The sequence below is a fragment of the Stegastes partitus genome, unplaced genomic scaffold (assembly GCF_000690725.1).
Source record: "Stegastes partitus isolate 25-593 unplaced genomic scaffold, Stegastes_partitus-1.0.2 Scaffold28, whole genome shotgun sequence".
NCBI lineage: Eukaryota > Metazoa > Chordata > Actinopteri > Pomacentridae > Stegastes > Stegastes partitus.
Window position 1 is genome coordinate 244,763 of NW_007577759.1, and position 21,448 is coordinate 266,210.

At 39.5% G+C, this 21,448-nt stretch overlaps 2 protein-coding genes across 2 annotated transcripts in view; both read right to left on the reverse strand.

Annotated features, from left to right (window-relative positions):
• Window positions 1-2,232: 2,232 nt before the first annotated feature.
• On the reverse strand, window positions 2,233-7,800 carry rnf14 (ring finger protein 14). Its single transcript, XM_008298169.1, has 9 exons — window positions 7,725-7,800; window positions 6,881-7,039; window positions 6,581-6,711; window positions 6,188-6,377; window positions 5,508-5,893; window positions 5,071-5,299; window positions 4,634-4,806; window positions 4,133-4,263; window positions 2,233-4,037 (listed from the first exon to the last, which is right to left on the reverse strand). The coding sequence occupies exons 2-9, from the start codon at window positions 7,029-7,031 to the stop codon at window positions 3,977-3,979; spliced, it is 1,452 nt and encodes a 483-aa protein (XP_008296391.1). The 5' UTR covers window positions 7,032-7,039; window positions 7,725-7,800; the 3' UTR covers window positions 2,233-3,976.
• Window positions 7,801-8,979: 1,179 nt separating this feature from the next.
• Window positions 8,980-21,448, reverse strand: part of hspa4a (heat shock protein 4a) — a 23,470-nt gene continuing 11,001 nt past the window's right edge. The window contains exons 7-19 of the mRNA XM_008298190.1: window positions 20,974-21,218; window positions 20,594-20,670; window positions 20,003-20,154; window positions 19,455-19,561; window positions 18,566-18,699; window positions 18,140-18,315; window positions 17,319-17,402; window positions 12,509-12,664; window positions 11,862-11,987; window positions 11,585-11,692; window positions 11,162-11,281; window positions 10,595-10,756; window positions 8,980-9,999 (exon numbers count right to left, since the gene is read on the reverse strand). Of these exons, the coding sequence (XP_008296412.1) occupies window positions 9,799-9,999; window positions 10,595-10,756; window positions 11,162-11,281; window positions 11,585-11,692; window positions 11,862-11,987; window positions 12,509-12,664; window positions 17,319-17,402; window positions 18,140-18,315; window positions 18,566-18,699; window positions 19,455-19,561; window positions 20,003-20,154; window positions 20,594-20,670; window positions 20,974-21,218 (1,848 nt within the window). The 3' untranslated portion in view covers window positions 8,980-9,798. The remainder of the gene's footprint in view (window positions 10,000-10,594; window positions 10,757-11,161; window positions 11,282-11,584; window positions 11,693-11,861; window positions 11,988-12,508; window positions 12,665-17,318; window positions 17,403-18,139; window positions 18,316-18,565; window positions 18,700-19,454; window positions 19,562-20,002; window positions 20,155-20,593; window positions 20,671-20,973; window positions 21,219-21,448) is intronic.

Consider the following 21,448-nt stretch of genomic DNA (forward strand, 5'->3'; position numbering starts at 1 on the left):
TTTCTGAAATATCAAACCCTGAAATATTCTGTTCATAGATGGTTTTACATTAATTACATAGATTCAATAAATTTTTACGTATTTAGGCTATTTTTTTTCTAGAAAAGAGGCAAAAAGCCCATTTTAGATTACTATTATTTTGATTTCTTCAGTAGTATGCTGTACATATTTTTTAAAATGCTTTATTTTATTCTATTTGCTATATTTCTTTCATTTTTATCCATGTTCTGTATCTGGCTTATATTATGAGAAAATAATAAAACTTCATTAATTCAATCATTTATATTTAAATAAATCTAAAACTGGCTCCGATAAATAGCAGAATAAATATTGAATTAAGTATTTAACATATAATTATGAAGCAGTGATTCACAAGGATATTGTGAAGTGACTTTGGGCCTGTTACAGTCCTCAGTGTTATAAAAAAAAATATCTTCCCCAGCCAAGCACAGCTCATCCATCCAACTCAGTGCCGCTGCACTCACAAACCAACACTGCGTTCAGCAAAAACATGGCAGACCACAGAACATACATTCATGACACTGACCTCCCAGAACTTCCCTATAGGCTGCATCCCATCAGCCACCACACAGAAATCCACAAACCTTTTCCTTCGAGTCTCGTCCCGCTTTTACGCTCCAGTGAGAAGAAACGGATGAACGGTTTGAGGGTTAGTGAAGGCTGTCAGGGTTTGTCAGGTGCTGCTGCTGCTGCTGCTGGTGGTTTCCTGTGTTTGTGAGAACAGGTGTCTTCACGGGCATCGCCACAGTCCAGTCAGTGTGTATGGAGAAAGCCAGGCAGGGGGCTGGGGAGGCCAGCAGAGAACACGAGGCAGGGGATGGGACAGGACAGGAGAGAGGGGCCATTTTAAAGGGTTATCCCCCGTCAGCAACTCTGACCAAAGGGATTACACCATGTTGTCGTCTCTTTTCAATCTCAGGCTAAAACGTGGGCTCTTTGTTTCTTTAGTATTTCATTGTCTCTCTCGCTCTGTCACAGCATAACCTCTGGATTACAGGCTAAATATGGGCCATATTTCAGGTAACAAGATGCTTTAAAGCACATCTGAGTAAACTTGGCAATAGTTCTGATTCTGGCTTTTTATTGTTAATGATCTTAACTCTTAAGACTTAATGTTTGGTCGATTTGTGAAAAAAAATCTTCACATTTTTAAAAGGCAGACACATTTCAGAACAAAAGCCAATTTAAAAAGAGATTCAAAACACTTTGTATGTGATTTTTATCAACACTTGCCTCAGTATTTTAAAACTTTTAATAAATCCTCTTCGAATATTCACGTTAAAAGAGCAGAATTATAGTGTACATAGAATAGATATATTTATTGTTTTCACTGTATTTTTCCCCTTTTTGAACAGGTATCAGTATATTATCATATACACCTTTATATTATATGATATTATATTAAACTATTTTAGATATTATTCAATATATACAAAAGGAGAGTGAGAAAAAAAAGCATATTATGTATTGTATTAGCTACTTATGTGAAAACAACCTATTCTGTCAAACTTCCAGACACAATATGACAAAACCGAACAAATCTCTGAAAAGACTGGACAAAAAAAATAGAAGAAAAATTGTATTTCACTCAAGTTTTTCTTTGCAAAAGGTGACAAATTGTGTCAAGATAACATTCTGTCACTCTTAAATGTGGTTCACGTTGAAGATGTAACAACTATGATGGTAGAAAATCACAAAGCATCCAATGTTCCCAGGATCCAGCGTTCTCCAGTCCTATAAAGTACATAATGGAAACTGGAAAAACATGTTCCCCAGCTCTGTGTTTGCTTTATACTACTTGAGCCATTGTGGGAACTCAGGGCTTTCTATTCCCTGGCGCTGGTTAGGATTTGTTTTACCTTGAAACTGGTCAACTTTGATCCAAACACAACAGGCTGATCTTTCACTGGTTAAACTTCATTAATCAGGCAGATAACTAGTTTACACTTATGTCAATGCAGTGTCCTTGTCACTTTTTTTGCAATACCTGTTGTCTAACCACTGTTAAGGGAAAACAATCTTATTCTCACTTCAAGTAAATTTGTTTCTCCAATATCATTTTCACCATTTCTCTATGCTCCTACTAAAAAATTCAAAAGGTATTTGCTGCCTCACTTAGACATTCCTGTGTTTAGTTTGCTGCATAGTTGTGTATATTTAGGTATGATGAGGACCAGAGTCTCAGAATCAATAAATGAAAAAGACAAAATGTTAAGTATAATATTTATTTCAGGGAACAGTATGTTGAATGCAATCAACAGGATTCTGCAGGTACTGTGACATGAAACATGAAGTGACAGTGGGCCTGCATTGATTGGAAAAAGTGAACTTGTGTATTTCGAGACCTAACAAGAGATTGTCTTTTTTTTTTTTTACCAATCCAGATAAGCAATAATTGTCAAAGTATTCTGCATTTTGCAAACAGGAAGGAGCAAATCATTCAGTGTTGAAAACAACCAGATTTTGTGCTTGCATGAGATAGTCTTATTCCAATCAAACTTAAAATAAACATTAAGTTAACATTACACAAAATCATTTCTGTATCTCAAGACATTAGCAAGATTCTATGGCCCCACTTTGACACTAATATTTGGCAAACGGTAAAAGAGCAGTTGTATAAAGGAGGGTGTGAATAAACCTAGTCAAATCTCATTACAAAGTGTACTGGCTGTTCACCAGTATTCCACAGTCCCTGCTTGACTTATCCAACAGGTAGGCAAATCATAATAATAATTGCAGCAACACTATCAAAGGATCAACTGTCACGAACATCTTCTGCAGTGCCCTCCATAACTACATTCTGTTTGACTCAACACACTCTAGCAAATAGGAAAACCTTTTTGAGCAAACTATTTTTTCTTTTAAACCTGACTGAGTTTGATCAACTTATGAAACACCATCCTGTAAATGAACTCATCTCACTGTAGATAATCATCCATTTACATCCAGTCAAAAGTAACGTGCAGAGATCACTGTGCAGGGAGGCAGAAGGGTTTCCCATACTTGCAGCCAACCTAAACAAATCTTAAAGCTGGAACAAACAGTAAAAACAACAGATTTCAGATGAATCTGTGGGTTTCCCCTCCATGTCATAATTTTGTTGCATTTAGAATATCTTGGTTAGATCATGAAATTGACTTAATTATCCACCTTAAAGTTTGTCCAAAGAAAAATGTGCTGTGCCATACTTCTGACAAGTGACACAGAGTCAAGTCAGGGCATACATAATTACTGTAGTTGGCAGGATGACAAACCAGGGCAAGTGCACAGTCTCTGTTTTCCCATGGGGACAGTTGTTAACTAATTGGAAGCAAAAAGCACATTCAATTCACTAAACTGAGCGTAGTCAGTGCTTCCACCGTGAAGTCTTGATCATTACCAGCCTGCAGGATGTGCAGAATTCATCATGGAGTGAACGACTAATTGGGAAGACAGAAAGTTGATCTGTGGACCTAATCTACTGCAAAATAAAAATAAATCCAACCACAAATTTCAACGAATTTCAATCAATGACATTGCCATATTTCCAAGGTTTGAAACACAAACTGTGTGAACAATCACTAAGCACATATCCAAGTATGTATCCCTGAAGCTCATAACAAAGAAAGAGTTGTTTAGAAAATTTTAACCCTTACCAAAATGTCCAAGCTCTTTCTCTTTCTATTTCTCTCTTAGATAAAAGCTAAGACCATTCTTGCCATTCCTGAATATTATAAAACTTTATATATATGACATCTGTCATATTCTAAGTCATAACCAGCAATTAACTCCCAGGCATCAAATGTTTTGTAACTCAAGATGCTTGACTATATTCAAAACATAAACAATGGTATATGTTTGTAGTGGTACTGCTGGGCCAATGCAGGCATCGTGAAAGCCACAAATGAAGTGATGGTTTTGTGAGCGATAAAGTGCATTCAAATGTAGCATATAGCAGTGAGGTGCTGCACTGCTGTCAGTCCTCCTCATCACTCCAGAAGGCATCTTCTTCATCAAGATCTACACCGTGGAAGAGTCTGCAACAAGCAAGAAAAGACAAATTTAGAGTCTTCAGGCAACACAAAGTGGCTGAAGTGGTAGATGAAAAACATAACAGGCAGAAATCACTTACTGGTTAAAACAGGGTGAATTTGGGTTGTTAAAGTGACTGTATGGGTTGACTTTGCTGAGGACGCCCAGGCACAGCCAGCAGAAGTACTGCTTACAAGAAGTGCAGGTCATCTTGTTACAGCCATCTACTTTCTAAAAAGAAAAATAGACCAGACATTAGCAGGAGAGGACTCATCAAACATCAACAGGAATGGAGACAGTCTGGGGCTGGACAAAGGAGTCTTTAAGGACAGGAGAGAAAAGAGTACTTTTAAGAGATCAGTGTGTTTCAACAGGAGCATTTTATAATCAGTATATTTAAGACAGAGGAGCTTTTAGAACAGTTAAGGGGCATTTCTAAACAGAAATGCACATCAAATGCATTGCACTTATCTGACAAGCTTAGCAATGAAAACACACGCTCTGTTTGTTTCACATTCAAAACTGGCAGCAGTGAACACTGACTCCTGGTGCTGAAGTCAATCCTGTTCTACGGTACTTTTACCAGTAGGGGGAGCCCAACCTGTATATTGGTTCCACAGCGAGGGCAGCATTTGCAGTTCTCATTGAGCCAGTCTCTGCTGAAGGACTCCTCGACTGCTTTCTGGATCACCCTTTTTCCAAAGCGTTGCTCCATAAACTTTTTCCCTTCAGTTGTGGCTGACAGGTACTCATCTCTTAGGTTACGTAACTCCTCTATGGCACAAGACAGAACACAAGGACAGCACTGGTTTTTACTGGTTTTGTTAAATGTCATCTTCTTTTACCTTCTGGGCTCTTTACCACTGCTGCCTTAGATATCTCGCTATATTAAAAAAGTATCAATTCTTTAATACTTTATGTTACTAGAAAGCAAATGATTGGCTTTTTAGTTCAACCTGGGCTAAGTCAAGAAGCTGACTTCACTCTCTTCTCTTTGTACCCTACTAAACAAAACTGCTGTATTTTCAGTGACATTACCTGCAGGGAGTTTACAGTGGGAGACACCATGATAACCCAGCTTGCACAAAGTGCAGAAAGCGTACTGGCAAGCTGAGCAAATGCCCATGGTTGTGTCTGGCTCCGCCATCACAGCGGTGCCACAGGACTGGCGGGGACAGTAGACCACGTCAGCCATAAGGTCCAAACTGGACTGAAGCAGCAAACGGTCATAACGGGCAAACAGCTCCTCATCCACCAGCTGTTTCACCTGAAAGATGAATACAGACAGGAAAATAAAGTAGAGAAGGGATTGGTTCATTATAAATCAAAGGGTTGGAAAACTTCTAAACTGAGCTTCAGAGTCTGATTTTAGTTAAATGTTGCTCTCAGAAAGCACTTACTGAACAGTAAGTTGACTTTAGAACTACAAACAAACACCAGAACACACAAGCACATCTGCTGTACCAATGTCTTACCTGCAACGGTGTGGCTAAAGAGGTACATTTGGGCTCAGGGCAATTAAGGCACTGAACGTTGCCGTCCCGTATTTGGATCTGGAAGTATTCACTCATGCACGCCTTGCAGTAAACATGTTGGCACTCCTTAAAGCAGAGACAGTTGGCGCCCAGCTTCTCTACAAAGCAGATTCCACAGCAGAACACCTTGCTGTCGAACACCCTCTGCCGCTGCGCCTCGTCAAAGTCCAGCAGCTGAGGTAGCAGGTCGGCCCGCGGGTCCATCAACGTGACGGCCCGCGGATCCAGTTGAGAAGATGATGAAAACTGCTGTTCTGACTTTTCCTTCTTTACTTCTCTTTTCGTATCCTCTGCCTTTTCAGAATGACTCCCACACTGCGACGGAGCTGAACAAATAAGCAACAAGTGTTGGTGATTTTATCTGTAAATTAAGTGAGGACTCTAACACAATGTATACTTTGATGAAATGGAGCAGCTGTTTTAGACACCAGCAATTATTTTAGAACAAACAAATTAGGCAGAATGGATAAGTGGTAATTGCTGATAATGTACCCAAGGTAATCTACAATATCACCAAATCTACCCTAACTCTGAATGAAAGTTTGAGACATAGAAGTTAGAAAATGGAATTTTAACTAATGCAGATGTACCCATGCAATCAAAAATCAACAAAATTGTACCTGCAGCTGCAGGGTCAGTTTTCCTTCGCTCACCACCTGCCTTACTTCCTCCCCTGACGATTTCTAGAGGAGACTGAATGCCCAGGAAGTCCAGTGGTTCCTCTTTGAGGAACTGGATCCATGTGAAAAGAATCACACAGCCCTGGTTTTCCTCCCATAGCTCATCCAGGCGTCGGCACAGAGAGCTCATCTGAGGAGGAGAAGGAACAGGTATTAAGAGAAATGAATGGAAATTACTTCTCAAAAGCCTTTGTTTGAGAGATACCAACAATTGCTCTTTTTCAAGTTAAACCCACTCACTTTACCTTAGTTCACTCTAAACTGGATTAGCTTACCACACCTTTCTGTGTTTAAAATGTAATGAGGGATTATGTGAGCGAGTGTGAGTCTCACTTGTGCTCTGTTCATCCATTTAGAGCTAAGAGTGAAGATCGGTGGGGACGTGGAGGGATAGTCTGCAGGAAGCTCAAAGTTGATCACCAAAGGAGGCAAGAAGCAAACACTGTATTCAGTTTTCTCTTCTCCTGCAACAACAACAACAAAAAAAACACCGATGTAAAGACATTTCTCATTAGTGTGTATTTACAGGAGAGAATGACTTCATGGAAATCCTCTGTGTATGAAAATAATAAGGTGTACATGGGTTGCACACCCTATTTTTATTTCTTTATAGAACTTCACTGACAGTCCTACCATTGACGACTACTTTGAAGTCAGGAGGGAGCTCCAGACAGAGTTGGATCTCTCCCCCTTGTGCCGACTCCGCCCGGTGGAACTCCTCCTCATCATAGATACTTGCTAAAGCAAGTAGCTCATCCTCCTGGGCTTCTTTGTCGTCAGACATTTACATTCCTGCAATACCAATAAAATACGTGACAAGAATTCATCATTATAAGAACGAACATAATATATCAAAGCCAAATTTAGCAGCCATCACACAGTCAGTAGTTTAGTTTAGCCAGCTAACTCTGTAGCATACACACCTTCAGCTAGTCATGTGTCACTGTCAACACGAGAAGAAAAGTACCATTGGGTATTTCGACCTTCTATTTGATCCAACGTTAGTTAATAATTGCCTTCGAGGTACTCTTGTACATGATCGATGAATCAGTCAAGTATGTAGCTACACGAGGCTAACGCAACTTTGTAGTGACATAACGTCAGCTTGTCTAAGCTAACGTTAAGCGACGCTCTGTCACAAAAGTTAGCATGCTAGCCAGCAAAAGTTTATCCATATTAGCTGTTGTCCTCATTTTGAGGTAATTCAGCAGTCGTTTGAATAAGCAGAGTGTTCCTGTGAACAGGGGTCCAATTGACAAACTTAAAGCCAAAAGACTGTTAGCTAACTAGCCAGGTAACTAGGGAAACGCATTCAAGCTAGCTAGCAGTGCGAATGTAAACAGTGGCAACAGCCAGAGCTCGGCCTCCTGGACTTTCCTTCCGCGGCAACAACAAACCATTCCAGTTCTTCAAAGCTACAACAAGCTGACTACTATGTAAGCACAGACTTGCTGTGTGAAACTAACATGTTTCTTACCTTATCCCACCCAAGTACGAGTGACTCCTGCCCTCTGACGGGTTCATGACATGACCGACCGTCCACGATGACAGTGCCGCCTGCCGGCTGCTTGGTGTAACTACAACTGACCCCGAACCTGATTCATTTTTACACTGTGCCAAGAGTTTTGCAATTTACAAAAAAAAGTGCTTATTTCATTTACTCTTACTTTATTTATTTCGCATGTGTTCAAGCTTAAACGTCCTATTACTATTACTAAATAAGCACTTAAGTATTTTCATCAGTTTATGATCTATCCAATTAAATACAGGAAGAACAATACTTCACAAGCCCTCAAGATTTCTATTTTTTATCGATTGTTTTTTAATCCAATTTGATTATGGGGTACAGTAAAAACACTTTTATTACTTTCATTTAACCTGACCAATATTTTGTCAGTCACATTCCTAATTAAACTAGTTAATTTAGTCAAATTTTTTTTCATGGGGATTGAATCTTAATTTTTAAATTAGTCGGGTGTATTTGCATAATTAAGGTTGTAGGATCTTAATCTTATTATTTTATTTATTCATATTTGAGATAATACTGTTAATTCTTATTATTAATATATAATTTAGTGAGATACATTTGTATTTTTAATAATACTGTAAGGTATTAAGCCTAATATTTAATTTAGTGAGATACATTTGTAATTTAAATAACACTGTAGGGCTTTGACCTTCATATTTATTTAATAAGCTAAATTAGGATTTAAAATAATACGGTAGAGTCTTACCCTTAATATTTAAACATGTTAGGTAAATTCAACACCATTATTTTTTCTCCACCGGAAAGCACTTTGGCTCAAAAGCTGGTCTGAGTATCCTGCTTTTGCATCGCATGTCAAAACTCTTGTTTTCAAAAGTGTTATACAAGTTACTGTTCATATTATTATTAAGTAGAATTTAAAAATATAATAAAATCTCATATTTGAGAGCTGAAGCTGGCATGTATATATTGCTTATTGTGCCTGAACAACTGTCCAAAATGTAACAACAAATACAAAAACTATTCACAATTGAGAGGTTAGAATTTGTTACTTTAAAAGTAATTTTTTGTTGTTATCTAATAATAAACACTGTGTCAAAGCTAAAAGTAAATATGCTCTTGGTCAACTTCACAGCAAATCATTTAACAATATTACGGGGTGTTGTGGGGTGTTCACGACCAACAATAAAATGATGGACAGTGAATGACTATACCACATCAATAAGCCACTTCTTACATTACATGCTTTTTTTTTTTTTTGCCAAGATTTATTTTTGCTTTTTTCGGTGATGTGGCAACAACAGCATCCCCCAAAAGGTGATGTGCTGGACCAGCAGTCACACTGTTAAGTAGAAAAAAAACAATACAAGGCTACCAGAGAACAACAAACGGACCATTGCTTTTGAATGAGAAAAGCCAAACGATGAAATACTGCATGACAGTAACTTGTAGTATCTAGTTTCGAACATACAGTACAAGTAAACTCAACAAGAACTCCCTGCTTCCTCTTAAACTAAATACACCATAATCCAGCAGTTACAGTTGTTTGTATTGGAAAAAAAGCACTATTTGTCATATACAACTTGGAACAATTCATGTTCACTTACCAACGCCACTGTATCTAAACCTTATTTAGACATACTGCATTATTTTACATTTTCAAGAATCCTGTGGGTATTATTAGTTTTCTATTGAACGGCCATATTGTCTGACAATTCTGTAACTCTGACATTCTTAACGTAAATGTGCCCAGAAAATGCTGAATTAAACAATCTTTAACATAACAGCCATCAAAGCAGCACAGAGAAAGCAGTTTCCATCCCACACTCACAACTTTTATGCCAAAGTAGTCCATTCAATATTATTATGCAACTTTTTTGTATTCATCAAAGAAAATGAGAAATGACATGCCAAGGAGGCTGACTGATGAATAGTAGGGATGCTGCTGTCTGTGTCTTCAGGAGAGACGCTTCTGTGTCATCAATAACAATCTCAGAAGAAGGACAGAATCAGGACAAGTAGCAGGACAAACAGAGGTGAAACTCAGGGGTGGCAGCAGCAGCAGTTAGTCAATGTCCATTTCAGGGAGCTTGTTCTCTGCCGTTTCCTGTTCCGTGCCCGTGGAAGCTGCTTTGTCTGGGTTGCTTGGCTGGTTCTCTGTTCCCTCCTGCCCATTGACTGGCCCATTCTCTGTCTTCTCCTCCTTGGGAGGCTCCACTTTGGGCTTGGGTTTAGACACCACTGGGTTGCAGGCTGAATAAAGCTCCTGACAGTGAAAAAGGAGAGACCACACGATCATAGTTTTGAATTTACATTCTACTGATCTCTACAACCAATTTATCAAACAAAATTCTTTCTCATGACTGCAAAACGGTAGCCAGCCTTGGTTGGTTTCTCACTTTTACTAAATCAATCAATCAATCAATCAATCAATCAATAAATAAATACACACACACACACACATATATATACCTATATATAGGGCCTGTATTCTGTTCTAATATTGAGGGGATGTTTTAATATCAAGTAAAATATATATATATATATATATACACATATATACATATATATAGGGCCTGTATTCTGTTCTAATATTGAGGGGATGTTTTAATATCAAGTAAAATGCTCACATTTATAATGAAAGCCCAAAGGAAACCAGACTAATCACTACTGTATGAGATTTGGGGTGGATGACACCACTAAAGCCCAAGTAAATGCCTGCTGAGCACAATGACTACAGTGAGGCTTGTAGTCAGAATTTGTGAGGGCAGTTCAAAGAAAACATCTGTAAAGGAAGCTTGTCATATCCACCTGAACAAGTTAATCATGTATTGTGTGTATGTGCCTTGAACGCACTGTACCTTAGCCTTTGCCTGGATCTCTGCAACTTTGACCACTGGGTCCAGGGTGAGGTCCTGATTGTTCTGCTGGTTCATCTTGGTGTTCATCCAGACCATGGCATCATTTACCTGCTTTCCCACCCGGGTCACCTCCAGCTCATCCAGGTGATCATACAGCTCATCCTGTTGGGAGAAGCAAATGGTAAAATGGTCTGCACTTATATAGCGCTTTTATCCAAAGCGCTTTACAATGTGTTTCTCATTCACCCATTCACACACACACATTCATACACCAATGGTGACAGAGCTGCCATGCAAGGTGCTGCCTGCCATTGGGAGCAACTTCGGGTTCAGTTTCTTGCCCAAGGACACTTTGCCTGTGGAGGGGCCAAGAACAACCCGCTCTACCACCTGACCCACAGCCACCCTGAAGCACAGGTAAATCTGACAACCTGCTCAGCAAAAGAATATGTTTTTAAAAATTTGAATGTTCTTGCTGTTTACCATAAAGACTCCTGATAAAGGTAGGGAGACTAAATTAACTAGAGCTGTTGTCTAAGTAGCAAAGCATTCATTGATCTCAGTTACCTTTGCCTTGTAAGCTTCAATGATCTTCATGTACATCTGGATCTGTCTGCCAAACTCCTCAAATGCTTTTGGTCTCTCCTCAGCCTCCATGAATCTCTCATGAATGGGCTGACCAATTTTCTGTAGAGAAAAAGATCAAGCTTTGTCAGTCAATCCTCCAGCAAGACACAAGATAAATGCTTATTGCACTGCAGCCATGCATCACAAAGCCCGCACAAAAGCCTTACAAATAGTTCTCTCCATGTTGAAACCTTGAGAAAACAGAATTCAACCTTATTCTTTCATAGCGAGCGACCTCAGTAGCGTCACTGCCACCTGTTAGCCTGAACAAAACTGTGCACTGAGTCATGTCAGGTCTTTTTAAAATCTCCAAGTACCCTTTTGAATAAAAATGGTCTAGTCATACATTACACACTTGGTTACCTTCAGTTCAGCCAGTTTGTCTATGTAAACTTGTTTCTGTTGGTCCTCTCCATCCTCATACAGCCAGTTCTCTGTGTCCTCCAGTTTCAATGAGAACGAATCTCGATCCTACATGTTGAATGAAAAGTGAGAATACATTTCACATTTTATAAACATCAAGAGTGTAAAACACCAAATACATGTAGCATATTTGAATTTTAAGGTTTAAACCTACTGAAGGTTTGACCAAAGATTGCAAAGATTAGAATCTGATGACATGTGTCCAATCTGTACTCACAGCTTCATTAACAAACTTCTCCAGGACACCGTGCAGTTTGTCCCTCATGTCGTACACGTACTCTTCCACATTGTTCTTTGCGTCATTTCTCTCCTTCTCCAGCTTGTCCTGCATGATCATCTTACCCTGGAAGAGTCACAGTGAATTGCAGATTAGTCAGCAGAAGTGCTGAGTGCAAAGCAAACACAGTGAAGAAGGGACATCAAACCACTTGTGGACGAATCAAGATAATGTATTTACTATTTGAATCATATTTATTTCCTGATATTATATACTATGCAGTTCACATAGAGTATAAAAATGAGAACAAGTAAAACCTGGGTAAAGTTTTCTCGTCAAGCTGTGGTTTATGCGGTACTGTAATGTAAGCTTGTGTAGATTAGGAGCAGCAAAGTGAAGCAATATGATGGGAAAAATAAATTACAGTCTGTATCAATAGTGAACCTTAAAATAATAAGGAACAAGATAAAGCATGTTCACAATATTACCACCATAAATTACCAAGTAATCAAACATGCCTTTGTTTTGTTGTTTGCTTTAAATAAATATAGCAAATCCACCCAGGACCAGGGAGCCTCACGAGCACATTGCTTGGACAAATCCTGTGAGTGCATGTTAGACATTCCTGGTGATTTTTAGAGCATTACCTCATTCTCCACAAATGTATTTAGTTCTTCACTGGACAGCTGCCAGTGCAAATTGTTCTCTATGGGCAGCTCCACTGTCTTCGTTTTCACTTTGGGCTTCTTTGCCTGAGGAGGCTGGTCATTCTTCTTTTCCTGTTTGGCATCCTCTGTCGATGTCTGCAAAGGGAGAGATGAACAATAAACATGGGGATGGTAGAAATACTACTGCCTTTGTTAAAAAAATAAACACACAAAAAAAACTACAGGACATTTGTGACATACCCCACCAAATGTTTAACACATTGTTATAAATAAGTGGAATACAAGCTATGCATGTTTTTTTGTTTTTTTTTGTTTTTTTAAAATCATATCTTTCTATCTTATCGTTGTCAAAAAAATATATATCTTTACAGCCTCATGTGACTTCAGTCAATTTCAGCAGTTTTCCAATGTTAGTCCCACATCTGGTAGTTTAAGTAACTTTTAGTTCTTTTTGTGTCTTAACTGTGACAAAACACTCATTTTAAATGAGTGTTATGGTGTCACTGTCGGAATGATTTCATTACTCTTTTTTTGGTGAAGAGAACAAATTCAGTGCATATCCCAAACATCTTTTATTATTATTCTACAAATATTTCTCCGTCATTAGCTATATAGAATAGAATAGAATAGAACAGAACAGAACAGAACAGAACAGAACAGAACAGAANAATTCTCCTGCTCTCTTTAGTACAACATATACAGTGGACTCCCACCGGTCAGCGAGTTTATGCTTACCGCGGAGGCGGAGATTACGCACCAAGACTCGATCTCCTATCTCTAAACAAGACTCTCTCACTCGCATATCAAACCTTTGTTTGTTCTTGTCAGCTACTTTCTTGGCATTTGCTGTAGCTAGTTTGTAGCTTGCTGTTAGGTTAGATTTCAGGTTTTTCACATATTGTGAATGTGGTATGCATGAGCCATCTTTGATTGGTAGTCCGAAAGCTATGTCAATAGGCAGTCTAGGCTGCCGCCCAAACATGAGCTCATAGGGGGAGAAACCAGTTACATCGCTTTTTGTGCAATTGTAAGCATGTGTAAGAGGCTTTACATACTCACGCCACTTTGTTTTTTCTTTATCTTTCAGAGTACCAAGCATACTCAGTAGTGTACGGTTAAACCGCTCTACTGGGTTCCCTCTGGGATGGTAGGGACTTGTCCTGGTTTTCTTTACACCAAGTAAAGTACAAAGTTCCTTAATGATCTGAGATTCGAAATCACGGCCTTGATCACTATGGAGCCGCTCTGGGAATCCATAATGAATGAGAAATTGCTCCCAAAGACAACGAGCTACTGTAGTGGCTTTTTGGTCACGAGTAGGTATGGCCACGGCATATTTAGTAAAGTGGTCTGTCATGACCAGAATGTCCTTGGTGTTATGACTATCTGGTTCTAGGGACAGGAAGTCCATACAGACCAGCTCCATAGGCCGGCTGGTTTGGATGTTGACCATAGGAGCAGCCTTGTCTGGCTGGCTTTTCCTTTTAACACATCGTGGGCAGGTTTTGACCTTTGACTCCACATCAGAGAACATTTTGGGCCAATAAAACCTGCATCTGGCCAACTCGAGACTGCGTTCTATCCCTAGATGACCCATCTCCTCGTGAAGACTGGTGAGTACTGCTGATTTTAGCACTTTAGGGAGGACAAATTGATACAGTGCTCCATTGTCACATTGTCGTTTCCTGTATAACAGACCGTCTTTTAGTTCAAAGCGTTTCATCTCTCTGAGCATCAGCCGAAGCTCAGGAGATTCAAACTTTAAATGAGTAGGTGTCGGTTCTCCAGACTGAAGTAACTTGATGACAGTACCGATTACAGGGTCTTTTTGCTGCAGTTCGGCTAACTCAGCGTCACTGTATGTGGGAACTATGGAAAGACCCTTAGAGGACACTTTCCCCTCATCCTCAAATGCAGCTGGAATAGCATCCGGATGAATTGCAAGGGACTCAATGAGACAAGGGGACAGTGATGATTCACCCTGTTCCGCCATGTGATACTGACAGGTTGCTTTGACAACGTCCACAGGAGTCAGGTGGTGCGAAGTGAACTCACGGATCCTTAAGCTTTCCTCTTGGGAACAGCTGTCATCAGTCAACTCTCCATGTGGCCTCCTTGACAACCCGTCTGCATCCTGGTTCTGTTTACCGGCACGATACTTAATGTCAAATGAGAAAGTAGACAGAGCAGCTAACCAACGGTAGCTGGTTGCATCTAACTTAGCAGTGGTAAGTATGTACCGGAGTGGATTGTTGTCAGTTATTACTGTGAAGGTGTTTCCATACAAGTAGTCGTGGAACTTTTCAGTGATGGACCATTTCAAGGCTAAGAATTCCAGCTTGTGGGCTGGATATCTAGCTTCACTGCGTGAAAGACCTCTACTTGCATAAGCAATAACACGGCTCTGTCCATCTTGCTCTTGGTACAACGCGGCTCCAAGTCCGGTTGTACTGGCATCCGTATGAAGGACATACGGCAATTCTGGATTTGCGTACCCTAAGACTGGGGATGATGTCAGTTTTCCAATGATTTCCTCGAAGGCTTCTTGACAAGCTAGTGTCCATCTCTCTCCAAATGGCTCCTTCGGATTGTAAAATTTGGCATCCACTTTGATTGTTTTGGTTACTTTCCGTGTTGGTGGGTAGCCCATCGTGAGATTTGTTAAGGGCTTCACAATTTTGGAGTAGTCTTGAACAAACCTCCTGTAGTAGCCGGAGAAACCAAGAAATGATTTCAGCTCCTTCAAAGTCTGAGGTATCGGCCAGGTCTTGAGTGCATCAATCTTCTGAGGATCAGTTTCGACTCCACTTCGGGACACAACATGTCCTAAGTAGCGTACAGATGTTTGATAAAAACGGCATTTTTCTGGTGATAACTTAAGACCGTTTTCTCTCAAGCGATTCAAGACATTGGTCAGTCGAACTTCGTGTTCCTCCAGGGTTTTGGAAAAGACGATTAAGTCATCAAGGAAAACGAGCACTTCTCGGAGGTGTATGTCGCCCATGCACTTCTCCATTAAACGCTGGAACGTGGATGGTGCATTAGTTATTCCTTGTGGCATACGGTTCCATTCCCAAAATCCTAAAGGACAGACGAAGGCTGTTTTGTGTTTGTCGCTCTCTTCCATCTCAATCTGATAATATCCAGACTTCAGATCCATCACAGAGAACCACTGAGCCCCACTAAGTGCTGAAAAGGATTCCTCCAAGTTGGGTAAGGCATACGCATCCTTAATGGTTTGGAGGTTCAATTTCCTATAATCAACACAAAGTCGGATGTCACCGTTCTTTTTCTTAACTACCACAATAGGTGATGAAAAAGGGGACTCAGATTCTCTGATGATGTTCGCGTCAAGAAGAGACTGGAGATGACGTCGCACAGCTGCGTAGTCTTGAGGATGTATAGGACGTGGCCGCTGTTTAAAGGGTGTTTCATCCTGCAGTCTGATGTGATGTTTGACCTTCGTTGCATGACCAAAATCAAGGTCATGATGAGAAAAGACGTCAGAGTAAGAATCCAATTTTTGAGTGACTCGAGTCTTCCACTCTTCAGAAATTGGAGAATCNCAGAACAGAACAGAACAGAACAGAATAGAATAGAATAGAATAGAATAGAATAGAATAGAATAGAATAGAATAGAACAGAACAGAACAGAACAGAATACTTTTTAATTGATCCCCCATTGGGGGAAATTTACATGCTACAGCAGCATCCCAAAATATAGAAAGTACAAGAAAACACACAGCAGGTCCAAGGTTTTACTGTCAATATATGTATGTATATAATATATATATGGAACTTTCTAATAGTTACTGTTATCTTCAAATGTCTTTGTGAGATTAATATTTGATTTCCTTTTAACTCACAAAAACATGCATGAATAAAAATACCACACCAAGAACTAACAAGTAAATGCCAAATTCCTGTCTATGTGCATGTGTGTGTGACAACAATAAGCTGTGTCAAAAATTAATCTTTCAGTGTAAAACTAGGTTGTCTTAAAAAAACAAAAAAAAAGCTGGTACACTGGATGCACTGGTTACCTAGTGCTGGGCGATATGGCTAAAAATATGTAACAATTTCCATATCATGCCAGTGCAATATTTTCTATCTATATTAAATGAGTCTTTGTCTTATCTAAAAAAAAAAAAAATGCCCTGAAAAGAAACATTGGGAGACATACATTGCAATTCTTGATCTCAATCATTTAATTTGACAGTCAATGCTAAAATGTATTTGTTGATTAAAATAACTTTCTCTGTAAGAAAGTTTTTCTGTCAGCTGTATTGGCATCAGTCGTTAAATTGAAAAGTTTCCTACAGATTGAAAACCTATTTGTGTTAAAACTAAAACAAAAAACAAAAAACAAAAAATGATGGTAATCCATTTAAGGACTGCTTGTGCTACCAAAATTTAGTATTTTTCTGTTCTTTTTCACTGATAGAGGTGTTTGGCTTAAAAGCAGTCAGTAGAACAACTTTAAAGTATGGACATAGAGGAACGTTTTTTCTGTGTACCAAGACATTAAGCTTTGTTGAACTGATGAGACCCTAGCCTCGCTGAATTCTCGGTTACCCCATACTTTCACTTTGCATTCCTTCTGTTGTCCTCTACCTTGCCGTGTAAATTTGTGTACATCAGAAGCAAGTGGGCTTCCTTTAAACGTGACATTCTTTTGGGGTTGCCACTTGCTCAGCACTTGCAAAAAGCAATGCAACTTTGTTCTACATGTAGCATCAAAAATGTTTTAAAATTATGGTTATTGCCTTATCGCCCAGCACAAGGTTACCTCCATTTCTTCAGTCTCTGATTTCTTGTCTCCGTTGTCTCCAGCCTGCAGTTTCTGATCATCATGGTCCACCTGCATTTTGTTCTGACACATGGTACCAAAACAGAGGACACACAGAAATGATAAACAAATATTAAGGTAGCACATGATTCTCTGTGGCTGGTTTTATCTAATTAACAGGGATTAGACCGTTTCAACATGAGTGAAACAACCAAACATCACAGAGAAACCTATAGTTGTAGCTGCTTATGTTTTAACACTGATATTTAATTAACAAGATTCACTGGGACTGCACAAATCATTCTGTCTGTCCATTTCTGTTGAGCTTTGCAGAAGATATGATCCTTTTTCTTGGCCGTTTGAGGTCTTGAGTGGATGACATTAATTGTCCTGGTAGTGATGATGTTGTGTCCATCCTCTGTACATGTGTCTTTTTTCTTTGACATTTTTTTTGTTAAGTGAAATCCTGCCTAAGTAGGTTTTAGGTGTGATATTTTGTCTGAAAAACAGTGATTATGCATTACTGTGCACTGTGGTGCAGATTGTGACCAATATCCCAAAATAAAATACTAAACAAATCCTAAAAAGGCATTATCGTTCAACCCCTTGAAGCTGTCTTCAGCAGGTTGTGACAACATACCTACATTCTACAGTGATGATATGGCCACCAAGGTGGGGCAGTGAAAAGGATGTGTGACACAAAACACAAAGTAAACAGTTTCCAACAAGCCAAGAGTTTCTCTTTTGTCTCACACACACACACCCACACCCACTATTTGTCATTCACATCATACAAGCAGCGCAAACATAACAGTACACACCTCCTCTTCCTTCACGTCTGTCTCCATTGGCTCCTCCCCTTCAGCTGTTTTTACAACTTCCACAAGCGATGCGCTCGATACACTGAACACACCATGAACATTGACCCGAACTTTCACCTTGACCTTGGCACTCTCCCCTGACACCTGAGGAACCACATTCTGAATCAAGAACTGGCCTGCAGGGTAGAGAAAAGAGTCAAAGGTTAACACAAATGAGAACATTAATGAAATGTGGAGCTCCAACACAGAAAGTGGAATCACTGTCTAGCTTACTTACAACTGGCACACTTTGAACTGAAAACTGCAAACTATAGATAAAATTACAAAATGCAAAAGATTTCTGGGAATTTTTTTTAGTTCTACCTCTACATATTTTCATAAAGCAAAGCTAAGTTATTAAGCCTAAAGGGGTTGAACTTGCAGTACCGATAGCGGCGTTAGGGAACGGTAGCTCCTTGGGGTTGTTGTAGTAGGCTTCAAGGGTGAAGGGCTCTTTCCGGTAGAATGTCAGCACTTTTGAAAAGGGAGCTGCATGGTTCTTTGGGAAAACCTCACAGTCACTGTAAAAACACAGCAAGCTGGGATCAATGACACAAGTAAAGTTACATCAACTTAGAATCTACATCAGGCTTTTACTCTGATACGGAAACTGTCAGTTATGATTTACACAAAGTGCACTGGCTTACAGGCCTTAAACACCCTGCAACAGATGACAGTAACATTTTTTTTCCCAAGAACACGAGTGGTGATAAAAATGACCAGGAGACACTGTAGTCTACTGTTTGCACAGTGTAGGTTGCCACCCACTCAACCACCCACCCACCAACACACCAATCTGCTATTTGGCAACAGTTTACAAAACACATACAAAGTCTTCTTTAAAGTCAAACAGCTTTTTGGCTATATTTAAGAGCTTAAATCTAATCAGGATTTGGAAGTTGTTTTTTGCAAATGTACGATACATTCAATAGTGAGTTTGCATGGTACAAATTCAGAATGGGCGTGGGCAGGTTTGGCAGAAATTCCTGCAGGTACAGGTAGATACAATCAAGAACAAAACTGCAATTTGGCTGATCTGATTTTAGCAGTAGGAATTGTCTAACATTTGCCTAGCTCTGGCTAAATCTAGCAGTTTCAGTGAGAACTACAGTATGACAAAAACAATACAACAAAGAGTAAAAATATTACACTGCTGTGATGGTTGCCCTCAAGACGTTTTATGTGGTGCGATACAGTAGACAGATAACTTCAAAAGTAAGAGCCCGAATTATAACAAGGTATCAGATCAGCATTTTCGCATTTTCACAGATTGTACCTTAGTCCTTCCTCTGCAGCTGAATTCCACTTTAGGGAGATGGAGTAGGGGACAACATCTGTAATGGAGAACTCTCGGACTTTGAAAGCTGGTGACAAGATAGCACACTGAGGAGAAAAATACAAAACACAAGTTAATAAAGCTCACACTGTAGTCTGAAAGTTTCTCTCTTAATCTGACCAACAACAGCAAAAAACACTGTACACAACCAACAACATACAGCAAAGATAAACAACCTTTAGTTTGCATTTGTTAAGCTCCTACACATGTTTTTTGTTTGTTTTTTCGCTCCTATACAATATTATAATTTACTATACAACTGTATTATCTTCCAGAAACAGCTATTAAAACTATTTGATTTTCTGTCCATTGCCTAACTGTTGCAAAATATTTAACTTATTCAAGGGGTTTAACACCAATCCTCCAGTGAACAGCAATTAACACGTGTCATAGTCCTCCCACTGTGCCATCACAACTGCCAGCAAGTGAGTCTTGCTGTGTGAGTCACTAACAGGACGAAAGTGTTTGTCATGACAGGCAAACTGTACCTGCAGAGCACAGCCCCTGGCCACAGCCTCATCAGCGTTTAGAGTGGTGCTCAGCTCTTTCCCGAAGAATTTGCTGATTCGCTCTTTGATGGCGGGGATTCTGGAGGCACCGCCCACAATCTCCACTGCATAGATGTCTTCCTTTTTCAGCTCTAGACACAAGAAGCGGGAGACAAGGATGAAGCAAAACAGGCTTGTTAAGTTCACAAAGTCACAAGCTCACTTTCTGATACTCTGATCAAAAACATTGTCAGAGTGTTTAATTTGTTGAGTGCCAACAGTTCAAGCCTGAATGGATGAAGCCCATGTGTTTATGATAACATTTACAGGTTAATCAATATTCTAAACCTGAAACAGCCACTCATATTCTGTTATGTTTAGACATATTTCTACTTGGAATTGACTAGCAAGAACAAGCAAAGACAGTAAGGAAGTAAGGAATGATAAAAGGAAGGTAAGACAGGCAGACATGCTGATAGTGTGCAGCGGGAAGGGCTGTCTCAGCAAAGCACATGACTGAACCTCATCGATGTGAATGTCCATGTGCTTACGGGGGATAGTCCAGCTGCTATTAAAGTCATATGTACTCACTGGCTTGTTCCATGACGCTGCGCAGGGGACCCTCTACTTTGGCCAGCAGCCCCGCACACATCTCCTCAAATTGACCTCTGGGGACAAATGGTCGTAAATTATTAATAGAAGCACACACACTTTAGAAAACTCCACATGTGCAGAGCAGCAGCTTGACATAGGCAGACTGATGTTAAGTACTTTTTCAAGGGAATAATAACACAATTTTTAATCAACCTTTTTTTTTACGCTTGTTACTGAGAGGCAAAAACAGCAAACAGTCTACAGAATAAACTGTTCAAAATCTTTTTAATGATTTTTGCTTCAGCTCTCCTCCTTAACAGACTCTGTTGCAAAACGGACTTTGTTCCCTTAATTATTAATGTAACTTTGCATCTCACCTGTTAAGTCTACTGGAAACATCAATGTCATTCATGAAGCACTCAATGTTGAGAGGCAGGTCCGAGGAGTTGGCGCTCATCAGCTTCTTGAGCTTCTCACACTCCTGGTAGAGACGCACCAGTGCTCGGGGCTTGGACTTCACATCCAGTTTGTACTTCTTCCCAAACTCCTCACAGAAGTAGTTGACCAGGATGTCATCAAAGCCCTTCCCACCAAGGTCTGAATCAAATGCTGTAGCCAGGATCTAGCAGTGGAGAAGGACACAGGGTACTCATTTTAAATGATGAAAAATTCTAAAACTACAGGATAAATATTTTATGTAATGTATTTTTAACTTGATGTTCCTTAGCACATGTATGTATCTTTATGTAGGATGAGTGCAAATGACAAAAAATAAATAAAAAGTTGACTTGAACCTGGCATATCTACTTCTTCAATACATTTATTTGTATTTAATTTACACATTAATAATAC

Excerpts from the sequence above, each read along its gene's own strand:
- rnf14 (XM_008298169.1), bottom strand. The coding sequence starts at position 7,031 with ATGTCTGACGACAAAGAAGCCCAGGAGGATGAGCTACTTGCTTTAGCA. Across the intron at positions 6,378-6,580 it reads AATGGATGAACAGAGCACAA|ATGAGCTCTCTGTGCCGACG; the intron begins GTGAGACTCACA and ends TCTCCTCCTCAG. Across the intron at positions 5,300-5,507 it reads CTTTAGCCACACCGTTGCAG|GTGAAACAGCTGGTGGATGA; the intron begins GTAAGACATTGG and ends TTCATCTTTCAG.